Source organism: Ursus americanus, chromosome 2 (genome assembly GCF_024610735.1).
Source record: "Ursus americanus isolate L20-20 chromosome 2, mUrsAme1.1.p, whole genome shotgun sequence".
Classification (NCBI taxonomy): domain Eukaryota; kingdom Metazoa; phylum Chordata; class Mammalia; order Carnivora; family Ursidae; genus Ursus; species Ursus americanus.
The window spans coordinates 37,735,013-37,756,740 of NC_142128.1; the positions used below are offsets into that span (position 1 = coordinate 37,735,013).

Consider the following 21,728-nt stretch of genomic DNA (forward strand, 5'->3'; position numbering starts at 1 on the left):
AAATATAACACTGAGCAGTTTCCACTAAACACTCCCACACACATTATTTATTTCATCCTTTTAATGTTCCTGCCATGTATTCCATTCATTTTACAGATGATGAAAGGGAGTGCTGGAGAGATCAGATCTACTAGCTACCATATCTCATTATTTCCAGAGTACATCAAAATGCGTCTTAGCTCCTCACGTCATGAATTTTCTAAGTTATCTGCTGCCTCCCTACTCAGAGAGCACAGTAACTGGACAGCTACATTGTTAGGAAAGAGAGACAGAGAGCAGAGTGATTGTGGGAAGAAGCCCAGTATGGCAATTAGCTTTTTCTCCTCCAATTCCGTTTTTACCTATGCCCCTAACTCCACCTTAGATTTAGAATATTCTGTATTTTTGATAGGGACTTCGTCATTACTCCAAAGTGTTTAAGGATTCCCTCTTTATTTTCCACTTATTTCCTCCCAAGTTATTTAGTAATTTAAATGATTTGCCTAGAGGATATGACTGTTCATTTTCCTTGGTAGTTACAATTCTCATAAATTAATCCACTGTCATTCTGGTTTATATATTAACTTAGGAGTTTAGTCATTGTGATCCTACCTTCTGAGAACTTCATCTACTCTAAGTGTGCTGTTCAATAAAAATTTTGAACCTGTGAGTCTCTGAAGTTTGATAAATGCACCAAGATAATGCCAGTACTTGGCTAGTCCTGGAGACACACTTGAAATATTACTGAGTGGAAAATTGAGAATATAGGTCATGGCTCTGGTCTACAGCTGGAAAAACCAATTCAGAATGATAATATAACTAGATTTCTTTGGATGGGGCATTATAGATATGTGGAAAGGGGGATATTTGTCCCTGTGTGTTTGGCATTGTCCAAGGGACAGGGTAACTCCAAAGTAGTAAACATAAAAATCGTTCATTTCAGTTTTAGTTCACAGTGTGAAAACGGGATACTTGTGGGGCTTGTTAATTAATTCATTTCACTAAATGTTTATTGATCATCTGCTATGTATGAGGCATGTGTTTAGGTGCTGTGGGGGACACAAAGTACAACACTGTTTTGAAAATAGTCCTAAGAACTGGGGCGCCTGGGTGGCACAACGGTTAAGCGTCTGCCTTCGGCTCAGGGCGTGATCCCGGCGTTCTGGGATCGAACCCCACATCAGGCTCCTCCGCTATGAGCCTGCTTCTTCCTCTCCCACTCCCCCTGCTTGTGTTCCCTCTCTCACTGGCTGTCTCTGTCTCTGTCAAATAAATAAATAAAATCTTTTTTTAAAAAAAGAAAGAAAATAGTCCTAAGATCTATTGATTTCCTTTTCTTTGGAAATGTAGTTGCTAAGCAACTTATATTAATCCAGTTTCTCTAAGGAAAGAGTACATGAAATGTGGTAGTAGGTATGTAGTCCCACGGCAATTCTAATAATGTGCTGTATCACATATTGGCATTCTAATTCCAATACCTACATTCCTCAAGGTGACTCATGGTGTGCTGGACTGATTGCTGTGTTCCAGGACTGTTAAGACTGAAAAACCAGATCTGGAGGCAGGGGACATGCTTTATGGAGATGATGATCTTTCTTGGGATCTTAAACTTACTTAGGAGTCTCAGAGCATCCCATAATCCACCAATCATACTAACATATCCAAATGCTGATAGCAAATCTCATGGCTGGGACTTTGGAGATGGAAATTTAAATTAATAGGTTTAATTTAAAGGAAAATAGTCTTTCTTTTTTCTCATTAAATATTAGATGAAGCAGAAAATGGCATGTAGACATAAAGGAGAGGGTAAACAAGATGACAGAGGAACATATGGATAGGAAGTATGGGTCGACAGGGGCACCTGGGTGGCTCAGTCAGTTGGGCGTCTGCCTTCAGCTCGGGTCATGATCCCTGGGTCCTGGGATCGAGCCCTTCATCAGGCTTCCTGCTCAGCACGGAGTCTACTTCTCCCTCTGCCCCTCCCCCCTGCTTGTGCTCTCTCTCTCTCACTCTGTTCTATCTCTCTCTCTCAAATAAACAAATAAAATCTTTTTGAAAAAGGAAGTATGGGTAGACAGACTGAAATACTGAGAAGAGACAAAGAGAGATGGAGAAAGATGGGGGTATGGATAGGGTACAAAGATGAATTGTTTGAGTTTTCATTTGGGATTAATCATGTCTGGCTTGATTTTATGGAATAAGAGCATCATTATAAAAAGATATTGCAAGTGGAACTGCTTTTTAAAGTACATAATTCTCTAGAAATAAAAAACAATATTTATTACATGTAATAAATAACATGTGTACAAGGACAGTGAGCTAGATCTGTACTAAGTCAACAACCTCTGAGCCATTGATGAGACATACCTAAGATCTATTGTTACCTGTAGTCCACAGGATTTTTAGTAAATAAGCATAGAATATTAGAAATAACTCTAGCCACATCTTAGTGGCTTAGGGTTGTTGGGAACATATCTTGGTTGTACTAGCGTTGGTTCTCCTCATATTCATCAGGCCAGAACAAGAATGAGAAAAGGAGGAAGGAGAAGGAGAAGGAGAAGAAAGAAGAAAGAAGAAGGAGTTAAATGATGATGGAATTTCCCCTTCTCTCAGCCAAGTTCTCTTCCCTTTCCCAGCAGCCTCCATAGTGCCCCTTTTACCTCCTTGTTTCTTAGAGTGTAGATGAGAGGGTTCACCATTGGTGTGACCACAGAGTAGAAGAGGGAAATGAATTTGCCCTGGTCCTGGTTGCTGGTCTTAGCAGGAAGGAGATACCCATAGATAGCTGAGCCATAGAAGAGGAATACCACCACCAGATGGGAGAGGCATGTATTAAAGGCCTTTCTCTGTCCCTCAGCTGAGCGGATCTTCAGCACTGCTTGAGCTATGTAGCAGTAGGAGATCAGGATGATGCTTAGTGGGACAGCAGTGAAGAAGGTGCAGACACCGTTGAGCACAGCCTCATTGAGACTCGTGTCTCCACAGGCCAGTTTGATCATGGCAGGCACCTCACACAGGAAGTTGTCCACCCTCCGGTGCCCACATAATGGGAGCTGCAGAGTGAACGTTGACTGGATCAGAGAGTTGCTCAAGCCACCCAACCATGCAATGGCAGCCAGCAGCCAGCAGAGCCGATGGTTCATGATGGTGGTGTAGTGCAGGGGCCGGCAAACTGCCACATAGCGGTCAAACGCCATCACCACAAGCAGGATGCACTCAGTGGCCCCTAGCCAGAGGAAAACATAGAGCTGGGTCACACAGCCACCATAGCTTATGGTCTTATCTGGTCCCCATAAGTTGATCAACATTTGGGGGACTGAGCTAGTAGTAAAAGCAAGGTCCAGGGAGGAGAGGTTGCTGAGGAAGAAGTACATGGGGGTGTGGAGCCGGACATCCAGGCAGGAAAGCAGGATAATGGTTGAGTTCCCAACCAAGGTCAGCAAGTAAGCGAAAAGAATGACTATGAAAAAGATCATCTCCAGCTGGGGATGGTCAGATACACCCATCAGAATGAAGTCCTCCGAGAAGCTGTTGTTGGCCCCTGCCATTTTGGTTGCTGTCAGTCACTTGAGGAATCTGTCCAGGGAAAACCACTGAGAGAAAAGCAAGTGAAAAAGCAAATGAGATAAGGCTGCTCTGCATCACAGAGGGGCTAATCGTTTTCTGGGCATCATGTGTAAGTACCAATTTAATTTTTGTGACTGCAAATGTTCACTGCAATCCTCAACCACTGTCAGTCTCACACGAATGGAAACTTTATTCCATCGAATGTCAAACGAGAGTTATTGCTGCAATGAAAGAAGTGCCTTATGAAGAACAAAAAGATGAGGTATCTTCAGTCCAGCACAGTGGTTACAACAAGGTAGAGGGAGTTGACCATTACAATTACATGTAGAAATTCTTAAAATACACATTTCCCCAGCCAAGGTTTTGATATGCTCATGGGAGGGAGAAGCAGACTCACTCTATTTCGAAAAGCTCTCCAGAAGTTTCTGATAAACATCTCCCCCTCTCTTCCAAATCCCTCCCATCCCTGGTGAAAACTGTTGGTCTAGAAAGATGAAGTTTGAGGAAGAACATGAGGAGTCTATTAAATCATGAAGAAAGTGGAAAGAGTGAATAATTCACCAAATATAGAAGATAAACATGTAAGTTAAGAGGAGGTAAATGTAGGATAGACATAACTTCACATAAGCCTAAGTAAGTTGAGGTGGAACAGGCTAAAGAAATAAACAGCAGTTATCCAAAGGGGGTTAAAACAATTAGTGGGTACCCTTTATTAGTAAAGGAAACTGGAAGATTTCAGAGGATATCCTTGATCCTTTGAGGTATATGACCACCATCCCCATGTCTAAACTGTAATTCTTAACATCTCACAAACAAAAATTAGGCCTTGTTAATAATGGGCCAATAGTGTCCCTCTACCAAGTCAGGGATGATAAGGACTTCAGAGAACTTTTTTCTTCAGAGAACTTTTCATCCTTCCTTCAGGCCGCCTCTACCTTATACTTCAAATGGAGTTAACTACTTATCCTTTTCATTTAAAACCTAAGGATGCTGAGGAACTGAGTTACCATCCGATAGCTCAACTTTCAGTTCCAAAGTTCTTTCTGAAATCCGTCTCATACCTCTGGCTTCTAGAAGTGCTTCTCCCCTTGTATCCATGTAGGGGAAAGAAACAGGTAGACACTGCCCATTTCCTTCCATAACCTGTCTGGTATTTGGGTGGCTGGTGCTTTGTGGCAGCTCAGGGATGCCAGAATTTCAGACAGGTTCTATGCATATGAAATGTTGTTTAGCCCAGGAACAAACCGGCCAAAGCGGAAAGGGAAAAACTATACCCCGAGAGGGAAGCTATCTACCTCCGTCACCAGAAAGTTCAGAAGGAAATGCCAGACCAGCTAGATTATTGGCCTGAGCTTGACAAACTTCCCAAGCCAACGTGACTGTAACTTCAAGTTTGAATTCAGCAACTCAGCTGCTCTTCAGGGTGTTTCCTCCCTCAAATGGTCTCTTCCCTTGGTTCCTATTTCTCGCATGATTTGGGAATGTTAAATTGATCCAGCACTACTTGCATTTTAAGAGAAGCCTAGAGGGAACAATATTGAATGCAAAGGGTGTACCATTTATGGGGCAATTTTAGCAGGGGGACATCCAGATGGAGGTTACTTGGGTACAGAATGAGTTTCAGGAATGGCTTTTATGTTGCATAGATGGTTCTCATCCTGGCCTGCCTGTGAATTGGTTTGAATGTTCAGGATGTTGAGAAAAACAGCCACAACTTGTGTCTCAAAGAGAATCCCAGATATTGTGATTGCCCGCCTTCGCCCAGTTTTCTGCCTGCTCCTCCTCTAAATTTCACAACTCTCAACTGACCATGCGTGGATTAGGTGCCACATCTGGAATTGGGGTTGGCTGACTCCTGTCATGGAAATAGCTCCTGAGCTGCCGGCACTCCCCATTTGTGACACCACATTCTCAGAATCCAAGCCTTGCTTTAATATTAGCCTGAGCAGTAAAGGGAAGGTGAATCATGAAAAGCAGAGAAACAAGCCCAATTCTAAATTCCCAATCCTGGTAGAGAAGTTTTTAGATATGTTTTAAGTATTTCACTTATGTGGGAGATGGTTGTCAGTGATATTCTTGAGAACTCAGTTTGTGCCGGACTCTCATGCATGGAAGTTCTAAGTTAATCTTTCTTAAGGACATGGTCAGAGTGGGAAATGGGGTTTTCAGTGGAGAGTAACATTGAGGCAGAATGGCAGGCAACAACCACAAAACAAAACAAACTTTGTCTAGACGGATGAAGTCTGAGGTGAAATACAATCACAATCTCTCCAGGCAGAAAGTTTAAGGTATTTGATCAGATTAACAGGAATTTTATCCCCCAATCTAAGAATTCAAGAATGAGAGATAAGGGAGTTTGAATCTTAAAAGAGGTAAAATAGGACCAGTAAACCAAAAAGGTGACATAGTTCAAACTAAACTTATGGAAATTGTAATGCCTAAGGGGCATCACAGTTTAAAAATATTGAAATTTAAGAAATAAAGAGAACTTAAGGGAATAAATGCTGTCTGAAGGGGACTTTAACTTTTGATGTTCACATCAGGGAAGACAACCAAGCTCCCTTAAAATTTATTTCTGATGCCACTGTTAGAACAAAAATCCTGGCTGCGTGGATCATGAGCCGGGCTCAGGTGGCCGCGGTTCTAACAAGCATTGGATCTCATAAAATAGAAGAAGAGCTAAACGTATCACACAGGCACACCAACCGAACACCACAAACTCAGAATGGAAATGGCTGGATAAGCATGGTGTTCCAGGAATAACTCTCCAGGCTGTATCTCTCTGCAAGGCGACAGCAATTTGCAGTGGGTGTCACCAAAGGGAAAGCAGAGTGTTTGACGTGGGGACCAGGAGGGAAGCTTTCTGCCATGCAGTGCCTGGGCAGACGCTCAGTGGAAGGTCTTACCTGATTTGCCTGATGGCTTAAAAGACATGGAGCGTGTGCAGATTTTTACAGAGGAGGGAGCAGGAGGAAATAGTTCTCATGGAGAACAGCCAAGACTAGTTAGTTTAACAAGTGGTTAAAGGGAGGTTTGGTTTTGCTTTCTCTTCCAGATAATGTCTTCACAACAATGAGGGGATTTTAAAGATGTGTGAATGCACAACAGGTATTTTCCTAAAGCAAAATAGGCTTAAATTAAAAGCAAGAGAAATTATGACAGGACATTTTAAGATTTCAGCATGATAAAACATCGGAAATTTCCTTGGCAAGAGAGAAATGTGTTCCTAGAGATTTGTATGCCTGAAGGCACTGGACTATAACCAAGTCTTCCGTGACATTCTTCTGTTGAGGATTCTGTTCCTAGGACTCAAGTGCACACTGAAGAATTTTGTTTTCTTTATTCTCATCAGATCAAGAATTTCCCAGCTCTTCTCCTAGACCATTTTACAAATGACTTTGTTAGAGTTCCTCATTTGTAGTTTTATTTTTTTTTAAGATTTTATTTATTTATTTGACAGAGAGAGAGACAGCCAGCGAGAGAGGGAACACAAGCAGGGGGAGTGGGAGAGGAAGAAGCAGACTCATAGTCATTTGTAGTTTTAAAACTTCCCTTCACAGTTCAAATATTTTCTCCTCCTATCTCTTCTCTCAGCTGATGGAGAAGGTCACAAATGGGCTTGGGGCTCTAAGGCCATGTCACTTCCAACCCTTCTTCTGTGGGAAGATTCCAAAATCAGCTCCTTTAAAAAGACATTCATTTCTCTCTTTCGTTCTCCTTTCCCCAACTTTGTTCCCTTTTTGCCTCTCACATACCCTGAAGTCTCTGTTAATAAAAGTTCGCGGATTGTTCAAGGAAACATACCTTTGGCTTCAGGACTCTCCCAAATCCATCACGCCGTCCCTGGTGGACCAAATAGGAGAGGGAGAAATTAGGAAGGAGGCTGAGCTGTGCGGCTGCTCTCCTGCCCACTAGTCGCAAGCACAGGTTTTTAACCCTGGGGCTGGCCCTGGCTATCTGAGAAGCCCTGGCTCTGCCACCTGGAAGCCCCGCTGGCTCTGGCTCGTTCTGCAGAGCCCAAGGGGGCACATGCATCCCCCACAGGTAATTGGCACAAAGCATTTGCGTGGCCAGCACACGGGGAAAAGGCTGTCCCTGAAGAACCCACTCCATCTTTCACCTCAGGCCCACCCCAAAGGTACATTAATAATTGAAAAGTAATAAGAATAACCACATTCCTTAACTAATTACCAGTGATATTATTTTATCCTTTTCAAGGTACTTTCATATGATCTAACTCAGTTTTTTAAATGCTTTCTGGGGCCCCCAGCTGGCTCATTTGGTAGACCATGGGACTCTTGATCTCGGGGTTGTGAGTTCGAGTCCCACTTTGGGTGTAGAGATTGCTTAAAAATAAAATCTTTAGGGGCGCCTGGGTGGCTCAGTCGTTAAGTGTCTGCCTTCGGCTCAGGGCGTGATCCCGGCGTTCTGGGATCGAGCCCCACGTCAGGCTCCTCCGCTGGGAGCCTGCTTCTTCCTCTCCCATTCCCACTGCTTGTGTTTGCTCTCTCGCTGGCTGTCTCCCTCTCTGTCAAATAAATAAATAAAATCTTAAAAAAATAAATAAAATAAAATCTTTAAAATGCTTTCTATGGCATTTGGAGAAGGTGGTCTTATCGCCACTCAGTAGATGAGTAAACTGAGCAGGAAGTGATTATATGACATGCTTAGTGTTAAGCAGTGGTGACTTCAGTGTTTGTTTCCTCACTGGGCATAAACCAGCCATCCTGCAGAAGAAGTAAGTATTTTTGGCTCATCTTCTGGGAGATGCCATCCTTGAGTGTTTTTTGGGAGGGAAGGGGGAGAAGGGATTCCCACTATCTCCGGCCCTAACATAAACCATGAGTCAGGGGTAAGAACCTTAGACACTGACACCATGCTGTGTGAAGAGCAATTACTTACAAATGATACTAAATAAATACATAAAAGGTGACTGGCAACCTAATCAGGTCATGAGATGTCATGGAAGATAAATTACCCCAGAAACTGACTTAGAAACCATGTCATTCAAAGGACTGGACACTGAGGGTACACGTGTGCCACGTGCTGGTGGGATCTAGGGGTGAGCAGGATGGGCACGACCCCTGCTGACCAGGGCTCCCTACCACGTAGGTCTGGTTCTGGAAAGGGTCTCACAATCATTAGCACTGCTTGCTGGCATGTGCTGGACACCATGCTCAAGTTTACAAACATTATCACGACGACCACATCAGGCAGGTATTAATCCCACTTTACAAGAAACTAAGGCTCAGAGGTATTACATAACTCACCCAAGGCAAAGAGCTAGTATATGGCAGAGTAACGTAAACAAAGTCTGATTTACTACAAAGTCCACACTCGTGAAATATTGAAGAATCTCAATGAACAAAAATGGGGAATTCAGTAAATGATGGCACCTCTATGGAATACTACACAAACCGTTATCATTGGACTCCATAAGACTTCTCTTGTTTTGATTTAATTTAATCTTATTTTATTTACTTTTATACTTTATTCCCAATCCCCACTCTCATTCCACTCCACACTCATAGGCTGTGTCTCATGTGTTTAAGTGCCTGGGTCTAACTGTACCCTTGTAAAACATGTGTCTTACATATGTGAGTGTTTTACATTGACATCCACGGCATTTGCCATAGACTTCATTCTGTTTCTTTTAACTTCTTTTTTCTACAAAGTTCTCACTTATGTTTTAAAAGGCACAACCATGTTGCTATGTGCCCATTTGCTTCAGTATTTCTCAAACTGAATACACATCTATCATATTTTATTTTTCATTCATAGGGATGAACATACAGCCTGTCTTAATTTCCCACTACCACAAACAATGCTGCAATGAACATTCATGTACATATCCCTTTACAGACCTGGATAAGAGTCTATCACAGGTCTGTCTCTCTGTCTGTATGTATGTACGTATGTATGTATATTCTAGAGGGAAATTGCTGGGCAACAGGGATATACATATGAGCATTCTCTGATTCTGCCAATGTGTTGATGCAGTCTACAACTCCCAATAGCTAGAAATGAAGATTTCTTTTTTTTTTTTTTTTAAAGATTTTATTTATTTATGTGACAGAGAAACAGCCAGCGAGAGAGGGAACACAGCAGGAGGAGTGGGAGAGGAAGAAGCAGGCTCATAGCGGAGGAGCCTGATGTGGGACTCGATCCCGGTACGCCAGGATCACGCCCTGAGCCGAAGGCAGACGCTTTAACGACTGCGCTACCCAGGCGCCCCTAGAAATGAAGATTTCTGATTTCCCCTCATCCTAGACAACACCTAGTATAATCACATTTTCTAAAGTATGCCAGTCTGATGGCTATAAAACGGTACCTCAGTTTAATCTGCATTTCTCTGATTACTAGTGAGGTTGAATAGTTTTTATAGATGTGTTGGCTTTTGAAATTTCTTATTCTATAAGTTGTATTTTCAAATCCTCTGCCTGCTTTTAGTTTTTCTGTGTGTTGGTTATAGACATTATAAATATTTCCCCCTAACCTATGCTGAACTTCTTTGAACAAAAATCCTTAATTTTGATATATTCCAATTAATAATTTTCTGCCTTTAAGTTGATTTGTGCATTTAAAAATTCTTCCCAATCTCTAATATACAAATAAATCCCATTTTATTTTCTTCAGATAGTTTTATGTTTCACATTTAAATTTTTAATTCTTTCAGAGTTCATCACTGTATGTGATATGAGGTAGTGATCCAAATTAATTGTTTTTTTTTTATTTTATTTTTTTACCAAATTAATTGTTTTATTAAAAACCCAGGGGGTGTATTTTTCCTTCACACAAAGCAAATTCAGAGATAGACAAACAGGATCTAGTGTGGTAGCAGGTCAACAATCATCAACCCAGGTTCCTTCTACCTTCCCGCTTACCATCCTCATCAGTGGCTTCTGTCCTCCAGGCTGCCTGTGGTCTAAGATGGTGGCAGGTGCTCTGGTCATCATGTCCCCACTGCTGCAAGGAAGGTGGAAGATGTTTTTGCCTCTTTTGGAAAGCTATCCTAGAAGTTCCATCAAATAGCTTCCTTTACATCTCATTGATTAGGATTTAGATATAACAACATCTAATTGCAGAGGATGGGAAATGTAGTTTTTACCTGATCACAAATATCACATCATATATCATATCATATCATATCATATCATATCATATCATATCATACATATCATATCATATCTTGCAGCCCCAACAATGTAAGGGTTGTATTACTAAGAAATGGAGAGTAGATGTTGAGTAGTCAAGCAGCAGTCCCTGCCACGAAATAATTAAACTTGCTTTGAAATGGCCTTCTGTGTTGCTCGGATAAGCACAGTAAGAATGAATTCCTTTACAATTACAAATATACAAATAAAAAAGATTTTTAGTGTCTTTCAAGTTTTTACTGAGATAAAATTCACAAAATTCATAAGTTTAATCATCTTAAAGGATTAAATCCACTGACTTTTATTATATTCACAAGGTTGTACAATCATTGGCACTGTCTAGTTCCAGAATATTTTCATCATCCCACAAGAGAATCCCTGTACCGTTAAGTAGATACTCCCCATTCTACCTTCGCTCCCATCCTCTTCCAACCACTAATCTCATTTCTGTCTATAGGGAATTACCTGTTCCAGATGTTTCATACATAAGGGATCATATAATATATGGCCTTTTGGGTCTGACTTCTTTCATTCAGCATAATGTTCATCCATGTTGTAGTATGTATTAATACTAAATTCCTTTTTATGGATCAATAATATTGCAATGTATAAATATACTACATTTTGGTTATCCGTTCATCAGTCGATGAACACTTGGGTGGGTTATACCTTTCAGCTATTACGAATAGTGCTGCTATGAACGTTCATGTATGAGTTTTTGTTTAGAAACATGTTTCTAATTCCTTCAGGTATATACCAAAGAGTAGAATTATTGGCTTATATGGTAATTTTATGTTTAACTTCTTGAGAAACTGCAAACCATTTTCCACAGAGGGTGTACCATGTTACAGTCCTACCAGTTTCTCTGTATTTCACCAATACCTATTATATTCCTTTTAAAAAATATAGCAATCCTAGTGGGTGAGTTGTGGTACTTCACTGTGGTTTCGATTTTCATTTCGTCCATGTCTAATAATGTTGAGGCATCATTTCATGTCCTTTTACACGTCCATAGACATACATGTATCTTCTTTGCAGAACTGTCTATTCAAGTCCTTTGCCTATTTTTTCATTGGGTTCTTTGTCTTTTTGTTGTTGAGTTGTAAGTGTTCTTTATATGTTTTGGACACTGGACCCTTATCAGACATATGATTCACAAAAATTTTCTCTATGTGGACTGTCATTTCACTTTTTAAATAGTGTCCTTTGAAGCACAAAAGTTTTTTATTTTGATAAGGTCGATTTATCTAATTTTTCTTTTGTTGCTTTTGGTTTTGGTGTCATACCTAAGAATCCATTGCCAAATCCAAGGTCATGAAGATTTACCCATATATTTTCTTCAAAGAGTTGGGCTGCTATGTTTTATTGCTCCAGGATAAATGCCCAAGATTACAATTCCTATGGTAATTGCATGTTTAGTTTTATAAGAAACTACCAAACTGTTTTCCAGAGTGTCTGTATCATTTTATATTACCTTCATCAAGGTATGTGATCCAGTTGCTCCACATTCTTGCCAGCACTTGGTGTCATTACTACTTCTCATTTTGGCCATTCTTTGGCCCATTTTGGCCATGTATGTAGTGATATCTCATTGTGGTTTTTTTTTTTTAAAGATTTTATTTATTTATTCGACAGAGATAGAGACAGCCAGCGAGAGAGGGAACACAAGCAGGGGGAGTGGGAGAGGAAGAAGCAGGCTCATAGCGGAAGAGCCTGATGTGGGGCTCGATCCCAGAACGTCGGGATCACGCCCTGAGCGGAAGGCAGACGCTTAACCGCTGTGCCACCCAGGCGCCCCCTCATTGTGGTTTTAATTTCATTTCCCTGATGGCTAATAATGTTGAACATCTTTCATTTGCTAATTTTTCATCAGTATATCCTTTTGTTGAAATTACTGTTTATGTCTTTGGCCCACTTTAAAATTGAATTCTTGGGGTGCCTGGGTGGCACAGTCGTTAAGCGTCTGCCTTCGGCTCAGGGTGTGATCCCGGCGTTCTGGGATCGAGCCCCACATCAGGCTCCTCTGCTAGGAGCCTGCTTCTTCCTCTCCCACTCCCCCTGCTTGTGTTCCCTCTCTCGCTGGCTGTCTCTCTTCTCTCTGTGTCAAATAAATAAATAAAATATTTTTTAAAAATTTTTTAAAAAATAAAATAAAATTGAATTCTTTACTTATGGTTCAGTTTTGAGATTTATTCATATATTCTAGATACAAGTCCTTTGTCAGTTAGGTGATTTGCAAATATTTTCTCCAGTCAATAGCTTGCCCTTTTATCCTTATTTTTAATAACAGCTTTATTGAAAAATTCAGACACAATATTATTTACCTAAAGTGTGCCATTGATAGACTTTGGTATATTCATAGAGTTGTACAATCCATCTTCATAATCAATTTTAGAACATTCTCATAATTACTAAAAGAAACTTCATAGCTATTGCCATTTTGGCCGAACCTTCCCACCTGTACCCAAGACAACAACCAGTCTACTTTCTGTCTGTATAGATTTACTTATTCTGAACATTCCATGTAAAGGACTCATATAGTATGTGGCCCTTTGTAGCTGGTTTCTTTCAATTGGCATCATGTTTTTCAAGGTTTACCCATGTTATGGCATAAATCAGTACTCCATTCCTTTCATTTCTGATGGACACTCAGCTTGTTTCCACTTCCGGCTACTGTGAATAATGCTGCTATGAACATTTGTGAACAGGTTCTCATGTGGCTGTGTTTTCATTTCTTTTGGATACATACCTAGTTTGGGAGCTGTTGGCTCATATGGATGTTTAACCTTCTGTGGAACTACAAGACTCTTTCCCAAAGCAGTCTTCTCAGTATTTTAATGGTACCTTTCATGGGAAATGTAAAAAATTTTAACAGGGTCCAGTGTATTTGTGTTTTTCTTTTATGGATGATGCTCCAATGCCATGTATAAGAACACTTGGCTTAACTCCCAGGTCACATGTTCCTATGTTCTTCTAGAACTTGTAGAGTTTTAGATTTTACATTTAGGACTGTAACCAATTTAGGGTTAATTTTTATATAAAGTGTGAAGTTTACATGGAGGTCTATTTTTTTTTTTACATATGGATGTCCAAGTCTTCCAGCATCATTCATTGAAAAGACTGTCCTTTATCTACTAAATTGTTTTTGCACCTGTGTCAAAAATAAATTGGCCATAGACAAAATACCCCAGGAAAAGAAAACTACATACCAATAGCCCTTATGAGTATAGATGTAAAAATCCTCAACAAAATAGTAGCAAATTGAATCCAACAGCATATTAAGAAGATTATATGGCATGACTAAGTGGAACATATCCCACAAATGCAGGGGTGATTCAACATAAGACAACTAATATAATACACCACATTATAAAGTGAAGGGGGGGAAATGAATAATGCAATAAAACCACGTGACAAAATCCAACACCTTTTCATGATAAAAACACTCGACAAACTAGAGAAAGAAGGGAACTTTCTCAAAATGGTAAAGAGCATTTATAAATAATAATGATAATGATAATAATAATACCCACAGCCAACATTATACTCAATGGTGAAAGATTAAAAGCTTTCTGCCTAAAATCAGAAATAACGATGTCTAATTTCACTACTAATATTTAGCATTTTACAGAAAGTTCTATGGTGAGTGAATGGGCAAGAAAAAGAAATAAAAGGCATTCAAATTGGAAAGGAAGAAAAAATCTTTCTCTATTCGTAGATGATATGATCTTATATATAGAAAAGCCCAAAGAATCTACATAGAAACTGTTATACGTAATAAATGAATTCAGCAGAGTTGTAGGTACAAGATCAACGTAGAAAAATGAGTTGTTGTTTATATACACCAGCAATGAACAATACAAAAAGGAAATTAAGAAAACAATTCCATTTAGATAGCATCCAAAAGAGTAAAATACCCAAGTACAAATTTAACCAAAGAGATGAAAGCCTTCTATGCTGAAAACTACAAATCATTTATAAAATAAAGAAAACATAAATAAAACAAAAGTCACCCCGTGTTCATGGATTGGAAGACTTAACATTGTTAATATGGCAATATGCCCCCAAAGCTGTCTATAGATTCGATGCAATCCCTATCAAAATTCTAATGGTCTTTTTGCAGAAATGGAGAAGCCAATCCTCAAATCTGTATGAGATTGCAAGAGACCCTGATTAGCCAAAACAGTCTATAAAAAGAACAAAGTTGGAGGATTCAATTTCAATTTCAATTTCAAAACATACTATATAAATCTACAGTAATCTGAATGATGTGGTACTGACATAAGCACAGACATGTAGACCACTAGAATAGAACTGAGACTCCAGAAATAAACCTATATATCTATGGTCAACTGATTTTTTTTTTAGTAGGCTCCATACCCAGGGTGGAGCCCAAAGCAGGGCTTCAACTCACAACCCTGAGATCAAGACCTGAGCTGAGATCAAGAGCTGGATGCTTAACCAACTGAACCACCAGGTGCCCCTGGTCAACTGATTTTCAATAAGGATTACAAGACCATTTAGTGGGGGAAAAGAATGAGTTCTTCAACAAATGGTGCTGGGACAACTGGATAGCTACATGCCCCCCCCCCCAAATCAAGTTGGACCCCTACTTCACATCCTACAAAAAAATTAATGAAAATGTATCCATGACCTAAATATAAGAGCCAACATAATAAAACTTATAGAAGAAAATATACAGGTAAATCTTTGTGACCTTGGATTTGGGGGTTTTATTTTTATTTATTCATTTTAAAAAGATTTTATTTATTTATTTGTCAGAGAGAGAGGGAGGGAGAGAGCACAAGCAGGGGGAGTGTCAGGCAGAGGGAGAAGCAGGCTCCCTGATGAGCAAGGAGCCCAATGAGGGACTCGATTCCAGGCATCCCTGGCAATGGGTTTTTAGATATGACACCAAAAGCAAAAACCAACAAAAGAAAATATAGACAAACTGGACCTCATCAAAATTTTTAAAAATTTGTGTATGAAAGGACTTTTATCAAGAAAGATCAAGAAAGTAAGAAAAGGGGTGCCTGGGTGGCTCAGTCGGTTAAGTGTCTGCCTTCAGCTCAGGTCATGATTCCAGGGTCCTGGGATCGGCCTACATTGGGTTCCCTGCTCAGTGGGAGCCTGATTCTGCCTTTCCCTCTGTCTCTCCCTCTGCCTCTCCCTCAGCAGCTCTCCCTGCTTGTGCTCTCTGTTAAATAAATAAAATCTGGAAGGAGGGAAGGAAGGAAGGAAGGAAGGAAGGAAGGAAGGAAGGAAGGAAGGAAGGAAGGGAGGAAGGGAGGAAGGAGGGAGGAAGGGAGAGAAGAGGGGTGCCTGGGTAGCTCAGTCGGTTGAGTATCTGCCTTAGGCTCAGGTCACGAACCCAGAGTCCGAGGATTGAGCCTCATGTGGGGTTCCCTGCTCAGCTGGGACTGTGTTTCTCCCTCTCCCTCTGCTCCCCCCTGCTCATGCTCTCACTCTCTCAAATAAATTTAAAAATTAAAAAAAAAAAAAAAAGAAAGTGAGAAGAAAACCTACAGAAGGGGAGAAAATACTTGTAAACCATATACAGGGTAACGGCTCAATACCCAGAATATATAAGGAACTTCTACAACTCAAAAACAAAAAGACAAATATCCAAGTTTTAAATGGCCAAAGGATTTGAATAGACATTTCTCCAAAGAAGAGAAAACGCCAACAAGCTCATTACAAGATGCTCAACGTCATTAGTCACTGGGAAAATGCAAATCAAAACCACAATGAAATATCACTTCACACTCATTTAGATGACTTTAATAATAATAGTATAAAACAGACAGATAGCAAATATTGGCAAGGATGTAGAGAAATTAGAGCCCCTGTACATGGCTGGTGAGAATGTAGAATAGTTCGGCCACTATAGAAAAGTTTGTTCCTCGGGGCGCCTGGGTAGCGCAGTCATTAAAGCGTCTGCCTTCGGCTCAGGGCGTGATCCCGGGGTTCCGGGATCGAGTCCCACATCGGGCTCCTCCGCTGGGAGCCTGCTTCTTCCTCTCCCACCCCCCCTGCTGTGTTCCCTCTCTCGCTGGCTGTCTCTCTGTCACATAAATAAATAAAATCTTTAAAAAAAAAAAAAGAAAAGTTTGTTCCTCAATAATTCAATAGAATTAACATATAACCTCACAGGTCCACTCCTAGATATATACCCAAAAGAAATTAAAACAGGCACTCAAATGCTCGTATATGCATGTTTATAGCAGCACTATTCACATGAACCAAAAAGTAGAAAAGCTCAAATGTCCATCAGCAGATGAGTAAACAAACAAATTGTGGTGTATCAATACTGTGGAATATTATTCAGTCAAAAAAGGAATAAAGTGCTGATATGTGCTACAATGGGATGAACTTCAGAGACATTATGCTGAATGAAAAAAACCCAGGCCCGAAAGATCACATACTGTACAACTCCATTTATTTTTAAAAGATTTTTATTTATTTGAGAAAGAGAGAGAGAGTGAGAAAGAGCTCAAGTGGGAGAGAGGGAGAAGCAGGCTCCTTGCCGAGCAGGGAGCTTGACGTGGGGCTCAGTCCCAGCACCCTCAGATCATGACCTGAGCCAAAAGCAGACGCCCAACTGACTGAGCCCCCCAGGAGCCCAGTATGACTCCATTTATATTAAGTAGTCAGAATAGATAAATCCTTGAGGCAAAAAGTAGATTTCTGTTTGCCAGGGACTGTGGGAAGGGGGCAATGGGGAATAACTACCTAATGGATACAGGGTTTTCTTTGGGGGCGATTAAGATATTTTGGAACTAGACTGGGGTGGTGGTTGCTCAACATTGTGAATGTTTTAAATGCCACCAAATTGTTCACTTTAAAATAGCTAATTTTGTTTACTGTGAATATCATCTATTAAACAGTTACCTATAAAAACAAATTTGCCACATTTATGTGGGTCTATTTCTGGACTCTATTCTATTTCATTGATCTATGTGTCTATCCCTTACCAATACCACACTGTTTTGATTAGTGTAGCTGTAGAGAAAGTCTTATAATTGAGTGATGTGAATCCTTCAAATCTTTTTTATTATATTTCAGAACTGTTTAGGCTACTCTAGTTCCTTTATCTTTCCACTTTACATTAAATCTATTGATCAGTCTGGGGGGAACCGACATCTTTGCTATGTTGAGTTTTTCCAAGTTATGAGTATGGTGTGTCTTTCTATTAATTTAAGACTTCTTTGACTTACTTCACCACTGGTTTGAAGTTCTCAACATACATATCCTGTGTTTTTTTGTCCTGTGTTTTGTAAGAGTTATACCTAAATATTTTTAAAATATTTAATTAATTAATTAATTAATTTGTCAGAGACAGAGAGGGCGAGAGTGCACAAACAGGGGGAGCAGCAGGCAGAGGGAGAAGCAGACGCCCCTGCTGAGCAGGGAGCCTGATGCAGGGGCTCCATCCCAGGACCCTGGGATCATGACCTGAGCCGAAGGCGGATCCTTAACCAACTGAGCTACCCAGGCGCCCCTAAATATTCTGTTTTTGAAGCTGTTGTAAATGATATTGTCTCTAGTGTATAGAAATAGGATTTATTTTGTTTGTTGACTTTGCATCCTATTATCTCACTAAATTTAGTTATTCTAGAAATTTTTGTAAGGTTTTAGGATTTTCTACATTGACAATCTATGACACCTGTGAATAGAGAGTGTTTTGAATTTTCCTTTCCAATCTGGATCTTTTATATTTTCTTTTCTTGGATTATTGCACTGGCTAAGACTTCTAGTATAATTGCTGAACAGGAATAGTAGGAGTGGGGATTCTCATCTTGTTCCTGATCTCAGAGGGAAACAATTTAATTTTTGACAATTAAGTATGATACTAGGTATAGTTTTTTAAAGTAGATGCTCTTTTACAGGTTGAACAAGTTCCATTCCATTTCCAACTTGTTGAAGATTTTTATCAGAAATAAATGTTTTATGTTTGTCTCCACTTTTACAAAAGTGTTCACTTTCAGGTTTCTAGTTGTGTTGAGATCAAGGGATATCAGAGAAAATAAACTGTAAACTCACAATCAATTCAGTGGTACTTTGAATTCTGGTGCTCTTCTCCATATCACCTCCTGTTATTGGCTCTTTGAAGTTCTAAAATAGCTGCTCCATTTGTTTTATCCAGGTTTTATAGTTGTTTCTATGTGAGAGAAAAGATGAGGCATGTTCACTCCACCTTATCCAGAACTGGAACCCCAATACCAATAGTTTTGCTTCTGTCTTTCCAATCTTTATTCATTTTACTTCTTCTCTGTATTATTGGTTCTCCCTTCTGATACTTAGTCTCTGCATCCAAAGGAGACTTCCTAAATTAGTTTCTTTTTAAAGTCTTTATTCAATCTTTCTTTCTTTTTGTCCAAACTCTTCTCCCCTGTTGCATCTATTAGTTACCTGGAAGCCTACTTGTCACTCTCCACTTTACACCCCTTCTTAGTCAATTTTAATATTGAGCTGTAAGTCACTTACCATAAAATTCACCATTTTAAAGGGTGTAACTAAGTGGTTTTATTAGCATAATCCCAATTCATCATGACTATTTAATTCCAGAACATACGCATCATCTCAAAAAGAAACCCCTTAACCTTTACCATCACCTTCCATTCCCTTGTGAATGTAAAATCCCAGAACATAAAATAATGCCTGGAACATAGAAAGTGCTCAATAAATATTTGCCCAATGTCAAATGAATGAATGAACACTCACAGTGGATATCTTTCTAAAAGTTTTAAGGAGTAGGGGCACTCGGGTGGCTCAGTTGTTAAGCAACTGCCTTCGGCTCAGGGCGTGATCCCGGCGTTCTGGGATCGAGCCCCACATCAGGCTCCTCTGCTGGGAGCCTGCTTCTTCCTCTCCCACTCCCCCTGCTTGTGTTCCCTCTCTCGCTGGCTGTCTCTCTCTGTGTCAAATAAATAAATAAAATCTTTAAAAAAATAAAATAAAAGTTTTATGGAGCAAACATTACCACATAGAAATAAGGACAGAACCAGTTTTGGAAGCAGGTTAATTTAAGTGTCAATTTGGGAGTGCAGGTGATAAACAGTAGCTTATTGTATCAGCAATTCTGGTTACAATAACACTTGGTTATATATAAAAGAAGGCTTTTATAAAGGATAAACTACAGAAAGTATTAACTGGTCATAAAAGAATCTTTCACAGAAGTGTACAGTACAGGGCCCTGGGCGTTGGAATACACAGTAGCTATTTTAGATTAACTCCAGAAAGACGATCAAGGGATGGAATGGACACCACCAAAAGAAAAGGAGAGAAAATTCCTCATTAAGAGTAAGTAAGATACCAAATGGAGATGAAAACTGAATAAGAATATTAAATTTCCAGGGGCGCCTGGGTGGCACGGCGGTTAAGCGTCTGCCTTCGGCTCAGGGCGTGATCCCGGCGATCTGGGATCGAGCCCCACATCAGGCTCTTCTGCTATGAGCCTGCTTCTTCCTCTCCCACTCCCCCTGCTTGTGTTCCCTCTCTCTCGCTGGCTGTCTCTATCTCTGTCGAATAAATAAATAAAAAATCTTTAAAAAAAAAAAAAAGAATATTAAATTTCCAGGTCGGGGCGCCTGGGTGGCACAGTGGTTAAGCGCCTGCCTTCGGCTCAGGGCGTGATCCCGGCGTGATGGGATCGAGCCCCACATCAGGCTCCTCTGCTATGAGCCTGCTTCTTCCTCTCCCACTCCCCCTGCTTGTGTTCCCTCTCTCGCTGGCTGTCTCTCTCTAATAAATAAATAAAATCTTTAAAAAAAAATAAAAAAATAAACTTCCAGGTCACTTTGCATCCTATCAGTTACTGAAATGTGATGGTCAAATGCTAATTAAAAATAAATATTATCAAGCAGGAATGTTGAGGGGGGTGAATTATCACAAAATTCTTATAATTTTAGTATAAAACATTTACACATTACCTTTTTTTCAAGAACAAAAATTTAAAGCCAATGCAAGTAGGTAAACGAGGGCACTTTACCTCGTGGGAGAATGTTCTATACAAATACATAAGAGAATAATAATTATTATTATTTTGTTTTTTAGTTTCCAGAAAACTATCAATTAATTCTTGCCACTGAACTTTTAATGAATGAATCACTTTGGGGCTTGTTAAAAGTATAGCAGTTAATCATGTAGTTCTGCCTTATTAACAAATTGCTCTGCTGATTGTTAGAGGCTCCCAGCATCCCTCCAGGACCACCCTCATTATGATACATTTGGGTGGCCTGTTTTTCTCATAACTGAATACCATAGGGAGGAACCCCAGAGAGTCCTGTTACACGGACATCTTGAGAAGCTGTCAGTCAAGTTCTGGTTGCCTTCAGAGCAAGTGAAAAGCAGCTCCCATGTTCTCAATTAAACTTCCCTCCCGTGGGAGAGAGGGCCTCTGTTGAGGGGAAATTTTTTCTTAAAGATGGTTTAGAATGGAGATTGTCAAGAATTGTTTATCTTTTATAAACTAAACTATTTACGGGTGAAATGTTGTAATGTCTGAGCTTTCCTCTGAAATACTTCCAAGCAGCACCTGCCTGGCTCAGTCAGTAGAGCATGTGACTCTACGTCTCAGGGTCGTGAGTTTGAGCCCCACGTTGGGTGCAGAGATTACTTTAAAAAATAATAAAAAATAGGGGTGCCTGGGTGGCTCAGTTAGTTAAGCATCTGCCTTCAGCTCAGGTCATGATCCCGGGGTCCTGGGATCAAGCTCCACGTTGGGCTCCCAGCTCAGCAGGAGTCTGCTTCTCCCTCTGCCCCTCCCCTATTTGTGCTCTTTCTCAAATAAATAAATAAAATATTAAAAAATAAAATTAAAAAATTAAAATGCTTCTAAACAAAAAACTCTAACAAAACTAACAGAATAAAAACAAAAAAACTGCAGGGGATAAATGAAACAAGATTGGCAAAATGTTGAAGCCTACGCGGGGGTTCATCATATTACTCTACTTTTATGTATGTTTAATAATTTCCATAATGGAAACTTTCAAATAGGTGTATATAAAAGGATTCTTCATCTCCTAC

The 21,728-nt window shown here is 40.0% G+C and overlaps 1 protein-coding gene across 1 annotated transcript; it reads right to left on the reverse strand.

Moving 5' to 3' along the window:
• Window positions 1-2,588: 2,588 nt before the first annotated feature.
• On the reverse strand, window positions 2,589-3,527 carry OR2C1 (olfactory receptor family 2 subfamily C member 1). The gene has a single exon (XM_045784564.2). It carries the CDS (start codon window positions 3,525-3,527, stop codon window positions 2,589-2,591), a length of 939 nt encoding a protein of 312 aa, XP_045640520.1.
• Window positions 3,528-21,728: the final 18,201 nt, after the last annotated feature.